This window comes from Elgaria multicarinata, chromosome 7 (genome assembly GCF_023053635.1).
Source record: "Elgaria multicarinata webbii isolate HBS135686 ecotype San Diego chromosome 7, rElgMul1.1.pri, whole genome shotgun sequence".
NCBI classification, from domain to species: Eukaryota; Metazoa; Chordata; class Lepidosauria; order Squamata; family Anguidae; genus Elgaria; species Elgaria multicarinata.
The window spans coordinates 44,872,252-44,883,144 of record NC_086177.1 but is presented as its reverse complement, the minus strand read 5'-3'; the positions used below and the strand labels follow the sequence as shown (position 1 = coordinate 44,883,144).

Here is a 10,893-nt window from a genome sequence, read left to right as displayed (position 1 = left end):
TGTCCCTTTCGATCTGTTTAAAGTGCATCAACAAGTAAAAAAGAAAAGATCTAGTAAGGTTTCTTCTTTCTAGGGCTATGGATGTTTTGCATGGAGAGTAAAATACTAAGGGACGATGGATCTCATTCTTTGCGTGGGACGAAAGAAGGGTTTCGTGTAATTTCTACCTAAATCTTCCATTTGGGCTCAGGCAGCTCTTGCATGCCTAGATCTTATATTTGAACGCCGACTCGCCTCAAGATGCTCTCTTCGTTTGCGCGAGGAATCCACCACAGTGACAAGCTGCTGGGATCCTCGGTGAAGTGGTCTCTTGCACAGCCTCGGAAAGCGCTTGTAAGGACTTGGGCGTGTTTCAGATTCGGGCAAGACTTGAACCGCCAAGGGTTTATTTTGCGCCCTGGAATCGAGGGCGGAAGGCGAAACCTCTGGACGCCGGAGGGGGCCCGGAGAGCTGGGAAACCGGAAAACACCACGCAGGCGTCCGTGCAAAGGAGCCCCAAAGGAAGCCCATCCCTGACAGCTGCTGAGAAAGGTAAGGAGCGGGAGGCTGTCGCGACAACTGCTTAAATGTGGCTGGTAATGTTCGGGCGCAATCCTAGGCGTGGTTAGATCGGAAAAAAAGCCTACAACTCCCAGCATGCCCCAGCCAGTGGCATGCTGGGAGTTGTAGGCCTTTTTTCGGGTCTAACCATCCCTAGGATTGTGCCTTAAACCTGCCATTTCCTAAACGGCGGCAGTTCTGCTTTTTCTGGGCATATCTCTGTTGTTCCGTGGGCGTTTAATCTACATATGAATGCCTTTCTGTGTTGTGTCTGTGTGCTGCTTTCTCAGGGCTATAGAAGCCTTGCCCAGCCAGGTGCCCTCCCGGTGTGCCTGGATGACAATTGCCAGCCTTCCGCACCGTTGGCCATGCGGGCTGGGACTGATAGTTGAAGCCCAAAACATTTGGCAGGCACCAAGTTGGGGAAGGCTGGCTTAGAGGGTATGACTGGTCCAGCATCACCTGAGGGACCTCTTCACTGACAGGATTTGAAACCAGGTCTCATAGGAACATATTGGCTGAGTTTGGACAACATCCTAATCAATGGGTGTGTGGGTGGGTGGGTGTGAGTGTGTAATAGGAACGGAATGGGAAACAACCATTGATTAGCGTATCGTCTGAACTCAGCCAGAGCCAGACCATTAGTCAATCTAACCCAGTATTGTTGTGTGTTTGTGTTTTGTTTGTTTGTTTTTTGCTTTTTATGTTTTTATTGTGAATTTAACAAAACAACTGAAAACAAATGTTGTTGAATAGATACACCATTCATAAAAACAAACAAAACAGTAACCCAGTATCGTTGACAGCTCTCCAGGGTTTCAGGCAGAATTCTTTTCTAGCCCTACTTGGCAGTATTAAACATGGGAACTTCTGCATTCAAAGCATGTGCTGTACCACTGAAGTATGGCCCCTCATACCTCCCTGGTTTCAAGTCTGACACTCTTCTCTGTAGGCCAGCCTTCCCAATCTGGTACCCTCCAGATATTTTGGACTATGTCTCCCATCATCCCTGACCATTGGCCATGCTGACTGGGGAGTGCTACTTCAGGGTATGTTCCTCCAGCCTCGTGCCCTCCAGATGTGCCAGTGACCATGCAGGCTGGGGATGATGGGAATTGCAGTAAAACACATCTGGAGGGCGCTGGGCTATGGACAGATGCTCTAGGCAGTATAAAAAGCTATTGGGCGGTATAAAAATGCAATAAATAAATAAATAGGCAGTGGTCTTTGCCACTGCTAACAGTTTCTGTTTTTCGTTTTGGCGATGCACACATTAAAATAGGTAAGCAGTGAGGAAATCTTTGCTAAGGTTTTCCCCTGACTGCTGTAAAGCTATGGGGTAAGCTGCCCTCACACATGCTGCCTTCCTAACAAATGACACCATAATGAACATTTTAAAAGATACATTTCTGTCGACACAGCAGTGTTCTTGTTAACAATATTTCACTGTAGTTGAATAATTGGTAGCCAATCAACAATATTTGATTAGTCAATTGATCAGTATGTTAGAGCTGGTTTGTACTAGTACAGGCTAGGCCATAGCTCAGTGTGATAGAGCACATGCTTTGCATGCAGAAGGTCCCAGGTTTGATCTCCAGTGGAGGGGGGGGGGGGGAGAATCCTGCCTGAAACCCTGAAGAGCCACTGTCAATGGACCATTGGTCTCGATGGACCATTGGTCTGATTCAGTATAAGGCAGCTTTCTATGTTCTTATGATGTGATTAGCACTAGCGCTGTGACAGCATTAGATACTGCCCAACGACATCAGCAGTATCGCTCAATCAAGATATAAGCAGCCACAGAAAGACTTTGGTCAAAATGTAGCCTAAAAAGGTCTAGCAGCCCTTGTGAAAAGAAAGCAGAGATACCTGCGCTCCTAAACTCTATCTTGACAGCAAAACTGCACTAAAATTCCTCTGACACAACTCCAGGAGGTCTTAATACAAAATCATTTCAATGTTTTCCTTCTGTTACTCTTGAGACAAAAGCTGCTGGGTTGTTTTTTTATCTTCCTCAGTTTTAGAGGAAGCCATTGGATTTGCATACATTTATTCTATTTTATTTATTACATTTTTATACCGCCCAATAGCCAAAGCTCTCTGAGCAGTTAACAAAAATTAAAACCATAATAAAACAACAATGAGATGACAATGTGAGTTTTGTTACCTGATATTGTGTAATTGCTGTTTTGTTCCATCTTTCTCTCTCTCTCTCTCTCTTTCAGTGAAAGAAGCTGGAAGAGATTTCACCTACTTAATAGTGGTGGTTGTCGGGATCGGTGTCACAGGTTATTGAAACAGGAATTTCCAAGTGCTTTACAATTTGCCACTTGAGTCAACAGATTCTTACTTCAATTGCATTTTATTTTCCTGTTGCAGGTGGCTTGTTCTATGTGATTTTTAAGGAGTTGTTTTCTTCCTCCAGTCCCAGTAAGATCTATGGAGATGCCTTGGAGAAATGCAGAGCTCACCCCGAGGTTGGTTCCATGTTTGCATGAAAGGCTTTCTTGCTGAGAACTGCCCTTTCTTTTATCAAAAAGGAAACCTGGTCTTCTATATAGCTCCTCTTGACTGCTGCCACTTCCTCTTGTTTATTCTAAAAGATAGTTTTTATTTTGAAACGAGGACAGATTTACAGCGTCCGAAAGTGGTTTTAAATTGGAATTGACTGGTCTTCGTTGTGTTGAACATGCTGCCGCACCAGGAAATTCTTATTGCAAGGGCACAGCCAGCTGTAAACACAGTTGGATGAGTTGAAATGATCTAATAACTCTTTTCCTTGGCAAATTAGTAAAATATCATTACTCTTCGGATGTGCCACAGGAGGCGAAAGGGTAGTGTCTGCACAGACTAGCTCAAGGAGACCCTTCTTATTGTCATGGATAACCGCATAAGAGACCATTGCACTATCCTTGCTAAATTTCCTGCATAGCAGTTGATCACGCAGCAATGAACATGAGTCAATCAGGAATTTACATCAAAAGGAGGTATAGGGAAGATCAGATGACATAAATCAGCCAGTGCAGTGGCTTTTCAAACGTTCTTTATTCAGGGGGAACCCTTCCCATCTCAACTAAGCTACCAAGGATTCCCCCCAGGTCTCCTGCACATGGTAGAGGATTTTGGCACAAGTCACGTGGGGGCAGGGCCACCCATTTCACATGGGGCACTGGTTAGCCCAGATGGACCTTGCCAGTGCCCTACTTGAACTGAGGGTGCACCCTGGAATGTGCCTGGCATTCTCTCTTGCTGGTCATTTCAGGGAAGACCAGTAATTGTAGGCAAGCTGTCAGGGAAGCCTGTACAGAATTTTTGATTATATTCAGGAAGCAGCTCAGCTAGTGCTTGCTAGAAGATGGACCACTAAGCATCTTCTCCTATCCTTACTGCTTAGGTAATAGGTGTTTTCGGTGAACCCATAAAAGGTTATGGTGAAGCAACTCGCCGTGGGAGAAGACAACTGGTCAGGTACCAAGTCCTGCATCTCTTCCAGAAGCAGCAGTTTTCTTCTATTAACAGTGACTCTGAACTTGCTGCTTACATCATTCATCATACTTGACATTTGTCATAATCATTTCTCTCACCGTCACTTATAGCGGAAGGCAGTAAAGGAGAAAATACTGTGAGGCCTAGGCTAGCAACCTGGATCTAAACTTAAAGCACAGCTCTGTCCCTTGCAAATAGACCCGTTTGCCAAGAAACTATCCACGTCTTTGTTTAGTATTATTTATTGCCAAGATACATTTATGCCAGATTTGGGAATTGGGGTGTTTGCCTTTTCTGGATGGGGTTCCACACCCTCTGAAAGAGTAGGTCTGTAGTTTGGGGGTGCTCCTGGATCCATCTTTGTCAATAGAGCCTCAGGGGGCCTCAGTGGCCCAGAGCACCCATTACCAGCTTCCATTGGTACACCCAACTACGCCCATTCCTGGATAGGGATACCCTAGCCACAGTGATCCATGCACTGGTAACCTCACGATTAGACTACTGCAATGCACTCTATGCGGGTCTACTAATGTGAGTCATTCAGAATCTGGGAGACTGGCTGCCTATAAGCTACCGAGCCATGTACAAGGTTATGTTATTATCGTATAAAGCCCTAAACAACTTGGAACCAGGATACGGAGGAGACCACCTTCCCTTATATATACCCAGGCAACATTTAAGATCTTCAGAGGAGGTCTTGCTAGACATTCCAAAATAGATGGAATGTCACCATGAAGAACCTCAATGGTGGGCCTTCTCTGCAGTGGCACCCACCTTTTGGAAAAAACATCCCTCATGCAGTTCGGGAGGCAGAAAATATAACATCTTTTAAATGCCTCCTGAAAACATGCCTTTTCACACAGGCTTTCCCTGGGCTGTAACTGCTGCTGGGTTTTACTTTATGTTTATGTGGTACTTTTAAACTTTTTAAAGTTTTATATTGTGTCTTGCTTTGTTGTTTTTAATGGTTTTCATTGTGAACTGCTCAGAGAGGCTTCTATTGGGCTGTATAAAAATGTAATAAATAAATGCTGGATCCCAAGGATGCTGAAGGGAACCCTACTCCATCTCCCTTTGGACAGAGCTACAAATACCTCTTTGTTGGTTTCACATAGGCTCATAGAAACCGACACAAAGAGAGAGTGTTCATCTAACATGGTGCAAGCATGAATCTTCTTTGATTAAAACAAGTGTCATAGCATATCCTAAGTAACTTCCCCTGTTATTGCTAGAAACGTGCTGGTAGTCTTTCTGTAAACCATTTGAGAACTTTGTGAAGAATCCAGTAGAGTGCTACCAGTATTATTAATATTTATATAGCGCCATCAATTTTCATGGTGCTGTACAGAACAAAATAAAACAAAATACAAAACACCCTGCCATATGGCTTACATTCTAAAATTACAGTAACAAACAGAGAGAGGAAAGGCCAACCAGCATGGGGGACAATAAAACAAATAATAAAGACTAGTATCCTCACACTACAGATTATAAGCTTTTGAGAAAAGAAATGTTTTCAAATAAGATTTTAAAACTGTGATCGACGTTGCGGTTCGCAGATGCGCTGGAAGAGAATTCCAGGCATAGGGGGCAGCGAGCGAAAATGGGCGAAGACAAGCGAGAGAAGTAGAAACTCTTGGGCGAGTAAGAAACATAGTGTTATTAGAGCGAAGGGTGCGAGCAGGACAGTAAGATGAAATAAGAGACGAGAGATAGGGAGGAGCCAGACCATGACAAGCTTTAAAAGTCAAAAGGAGAAGCTTGTATTGAATTCTGTAGGAGATAGGGAGCCAGTGAAGGGATTTTAGAAGCAGGGTGACGTGATCAAAACGACGAGCCAGAAAACCAAAACGACTTGCGCAAACCAATGCTTGCACAACTTCAGTACCACTTGCTAGCACGTTGGGTTTCCCAACGCTAGCAAGTGCTACTGATGTTGCACAAGTATTAGTTTCTGCTAGTGCAGCATCGTTAGCAGTAGGGCACTCCTGAATCCTTCCATAGAAAAAAGAGCAAAAATTATTTCTCTAATCCAAGCAATGAAATCTTTTTCTTATGCTCAAACATTTTTCTTAAGAATGGCTTTTTGCCTTAAGGAACTCATTAACATTCATAACAGCCCTCCCCAACCTGATTCCCTCCAGATTTTTGGGACTTTAACTCCCATCAGCCCCAGCTAGCATGGTTAATTGTCAGGAATCCTGGATGTTGTAGTCCAAGCACATCTGGAGGGCACCAGGTTGGGAAAGGTTGATTTATATAGTAAGGGGAGTGAGGAATGTTTCTTAGCTTTATTCTGAAAGTTGCTTCACACTTGAGATTAATCCTTTTCTTTGTGGAAAGGCAGGGCGGTTTATATACTATGTAAAGTTTTAAGGGCAGTATGCATGTTGTTTTCAATGAGAATACACAGAAGGCTGCCAATTGTCAGTTTTCTGATCCTTGTATCCATGACAAAAAAGATGCTATACCCTTTCAAACCTAGAAAATGTGCACATTTTGCAGTCCAGATGTTAATCTCCATGTCAGAAAGGAGGCAGCCCTTACAATCTATAGAGATGATGATGATGATGATGATGATAGGTGCTAAAGGCTCAATCCTATGCATGTTTAGGTGGAAAAAAAGTCCTGCAACTCCCAGACTGCTGGATTATAGGACTTTTTCCTGTCTAAACATGCATAGGATTTCATCCTAAAGGAGTGATTCTAAAGTGGCGAATGAGCGGCCTTTGGGCACAAGACACCTGGAAGGCAGGCACAACCCTTCCTCAGGCAAAGGGAAGGCCCTTCAAGCAGGCAGAACCACAGGCACTTTCCTCCCAGAAGCTGAGTTTCAACATTTTCACCACCCACTCTTCTATGCTAATCAGGCAATCTGTGGAGACAGGGAACATGTGGGATTTTCCGACCACAGTAGCTCTTCCCCAAATTATCTGTTTTTAAAAGGGAGTCTGAGGAGACAGTGTTCTAGTTAAGAATATAAGAATGTAAAAACATAAGAATCATGCTGGATTAGACCAAGGGTCCACCTAATACACCATTCTGTTCACACAGTGGCCAACCAGCTGCCCATGGCCACCTTCAAGGATGACATGAGTGCAACAGCCCATGCCCATGTTTTCCAGCAACTGGTGTACATAGACATGCTGCCTTTGATACCAGAAGTAGCATAGTAGCCATTGATAGCCTTCTTCTCCATGAAGTTGACTAACCCCATCACCACATCTTGTGGTAGTGAATTCCATAGTTTAACTATGCACTGTGTTAAGAAGTACTTCCTTTTATCTGTCCTGAATCATGGGATGACCCTGGGTTCTAGTATTATATGAGAGAGAGAAGATTGTCTCCCTATCCACTTTCTGCACACCATGCATAATTTTGTACACCTCTATCATCTTTCCCCTTACTCGCCTAGTTCTGTTCTTATCTCAATGTTATAGTAGTGCTCCAGTCCACAGGTCCTTCAGTGCACAGTAGCTAGCTGCATGAATGCAGTTGTACACAATTATCCTGTGATCCTACCTGTCAGAGTAATAACTGCTGATAGGATGGGGGCTCAAAAGGTCAGGTAAGTTTAGAAGGGGCTGAAGTGTACGCTTTCTTGGGCATAACGTCCACCAAATTAACTAAGTGGGACTCGCTACTGAGTAAATATGCATAAGATGAGATGTAAATCACCTTAGACCCAAATACTCTGGCTTAACTTATTTGCGGATAGAGCAGACAAAACCTTCATGCCGTGAAAGCCCAGGTATATCATGATTAAACTCTGAAAGTAAGACAATATTTCCTACTGCAAAGTTATGTAAAGTTCATATAAAAACTGGGTTCTGATTTCAATAGAATGTAGGAGCTAGACATTGTTCACCAAACCACAGCTTTCCGATTCTGAGAATTATTACCAGTCTACTTATTTTACCCTTCCTCTGCCACAGATATATTCATGACATAGTATTGTACCGTCCTTATTCACGACTTCCTTATCTTCTATGTTCATAATAATTTAAGCCAGCCTTTCCCAGCCTGGTGCCCTCCAGGTGTTTTGGACTTTAACTCCAGTCAGCAATAGCCAGCATTGTCAATGATCAGGAATGCTGGGAGTTGTACAAAATATCTAGAGGCCGCCAGGTTGATCTATGACTGCATCATAGATTGGATCTTTGAAATGGTAATTGGTTGAGCAAAGGTTATACATATAAAGTTTGTGCCTTGTTATTGTTTTACTAACATTCACAGCTTGCAAAACCTTTACTTGTACTTTTTTCTTTAGCCATATTGAATATGTAAAAGATGGACTGAAATACATGCGCCTGAAGTTCTACATTGAGGGTTCAGAAAAAGGAAAACAAGGGACTGTACATCTGGAAGTGAAAGAGGTACAACAGCTTCTATGAACTATGTGGGTTACAATTTAATGCTTAACTACTTGTGTGCAAGAAAACTGATTCTCCCCACCCCCTTTTCTTTTACAGAACCCTGAAAGTGGAAAATACGAATATCGCTATATATTTGTGGATATTGATATCTACCCTAGAAGAACCATAATAGTTGAAGACAACAGATAGGGAAACAACTGAAAGAACATTTCCTTGTTGTAATACTTGTTCATGGTACAGGAATTTTCAAAACTGGGATAAACACAGCAAAGGTTGACTGAAAGGTCATTTTGAATTCTCACGAAATGTCCCTGTAATGCTAGTGGAACCAATGGGCTTACATATAATTCTGCTGGATAAATACTGGAAGTAGAGAATCAAGGTTTTAATTAAAAAATACTAACATTATTGGCGCATGTAATATAAATTGGCAGCAAGTTGTGGTTCATTGAAGATTGTTAACAGTGAATTGGGTTTTACACACATACACAGAGCTTTCTAGAATTTCATGATGAATTTCTCTGAATTTGGATTTCATACCAGTGTTACAATAAAGAAGACCTACAAAATACACAGGATATCTTTGTTGTCCTTGCATGCACAGAATTTATGTACATATTAAGATACACAGCTTCTCTTTCTATATTGCTCACTGTGATAAGAATATTAAGCCAGAATATCACTGAGGTGACAAATTGCTTTATAAGAAGGTCTAATGCTTCACTGAATATTTTCCAACTTTGATTTTTGGGGGGCTGAAAGTAGTATTTTCAGGGATCTGGAACATTTCCTGGAAAATCTCTCAATTGTGAAAATATTCATCTTTTTTTCAAGCACATTGTCTGCTTTCTTCTTTTCTGCATTGGTGCCATTTTTTTCATTACTGTATCCTCTTTCCTCAATTAGTTATATAAATGACCCCATGCAATGGCTATCATGTGGTGGCAGGTTGACATCAGAACTCTGCCTCACTAAAGGCAAACAAAACCAGCTGAAGGTTGAGGGCAACGTCTCTAGGATCAGCCTTATTGGTGATCCGAATACATAATGAACATGATGCCATCACAGCATTACATATGAAGCATTCCCCTCACCATAAATATACAAACACTTTCGCCTCCTATTGATACAGTCACCAAATTCCCAAATGACAGGATGCTTTTCTGCACCACTGAGAAAAAAAGTATTCCACCCTTTAGCTCTGGTAGGATCTGTTCTGTCTTCATTTGAATGCTGAGGGACAGTTTATTGCTTGGTATATTGCTTGAATTGAGTAAAAGTAAATAATATTGCCATCTTGTGGGCTTTATGGCAAATTGCATTGCTTAAACCTTTTCTGGCTCAGTCCTGCTCCATTGTTTACTTAACATAACATCTTGTGTGGTATTACAGAATTGCTTGAATCTTGATTTTTCACATTTATTGAAATGAGATCTAACTTTTACTATTGCTTATATGAGCATGCATTCAAATTACATATTGCAATCCATGAGTGGACTTCTGTTTAAAGGAAGTGGGGCAGAGCTGAGTTACTTTTGTCAGTTTTGTCTTCCCCCCTGTTCTGAAGGATTCCCGTAGACTCCAAATTTGCTTTTTAGATGGCACTGGGGGAAGGGGGTGGGGAAATAAGTGAAAATCCATCCCCACGCTCCTTTAGCAGGAAACTGCTGGATCCATGACCCTTCCGCAAATGGAGGTCAAGTATGCAATAGTGCGTCTGTGGCACCTTAAAGGCTAACAAATATACTATGGCATAAGCATTTGTGAGTTAAATCCCCCTCTTGTTAGCTCCACAAAATAGCCTCCAAAGTCAATTGGTATAATTTCTACATATGTACAGTTAAAAAAACAAGTGACCTTGCTCAGAGGACTCCGATAACATACACCCTCTAGAGCTATAGCATAAAACTTTCAATCCAGGATGACTCTTCTTATGTTCTTATGATGGGAGGTTGCCCAGGACCCCTGTGTAAACTGCTCTCCATTGGAGGAAGCTCTGAGCTGTTCACATGGGCTTCCAGTCTCCAATCCAAACACTAACGAGCCTCAGACTTGCTTAGCCTTAATATTGCACTATTTTCACCTGCTTTTCTCACTATTTCACACTGGTTAGTCCCTTTAGTGTGTGTGTGTGTGTGGGGGGGGGAAATGGGTCTGAACCGTATGACCTTGTGCAATGCTCCAGGCTCACAGACTGCCTACAAGCATGGCACAGGAAAAACAAAACAAGAAGGAAAGTCTTATGAATTCTTAGGCAGACACCATTGTTTTTCCTGTCCCTTTGTATTTAAGAACAAAATTCACTAGGGGGTGGGGGTCTTCAAAAGCTTGGATATCGTGAATCTTTTCATATATATATATATATATATATATATATATATATATATATATATATATAGCACTGACTTCTCTTCCAGTATTTTAAAAACCAGTTAGTCCAATAAGGGTGCAATCCTATGTGAGTTTAGACAGAAGAAAGTCCTACAACTC

The 10,893-nt window shown here is 42.2% G+C and overlaps 1 protein-coding gene across 1 annotated transcript; it reads left to right on the top strand.

Annotated features, from left to right (window-relative positions):
* The first annotated feature begins 1 nt into the window (after position 1).
* Positions 2–8,974, top strand: TIMM21 (translocase of inner mitochondrial membrane 21). Its single transcript, XM_063130508.1, has 6 exons — positions 2–532; positions 2,767–2,829; positions 2,921–3,018; positions 3,936–4,009; positions 8,298–8,403; positions 8,500–8,974. Exons 1-6 carry the CDS (start codon positions 241–243, stop codon positions 8,590–8,592), a joined length of 726 nt encoding a protein of 241 aa, XP_062986578.1. The 5' UTR covers positions 2–240; the 3' UTR covers positions 8,593–8,974.
* Positions 8,975–10,893: the final 1,919 nt, after the last annotated feature.

What these genes read in the sequence shown, in the direction of transcription:
- TIMM21 (XM_063130508.1), top strand. Translation starts at nt 241, where the DNA reads ATGCTCTCTTCGTTTGCGCGAGGAATCCACCACAGTGACAAGCTGCTG. An exon ending in TGTCGGGATCGGTGTCACAG is followed by an intron (nt 2,830 to 2,920) that starts GTTATTGAAACA and finishes TTCCTGTTGCAG; the next exon opens with GTGGCTTGTTCTATGTGATT. An exon ending in GGGAGAAGACAACTGGTCAG is followed by an intron (nt 4,010 to 8,297) that starts GTACCAAGTCCT and finishes TTTTTTCTTTAG; the next exon opens with CCATATTGAATATGTAAAAG.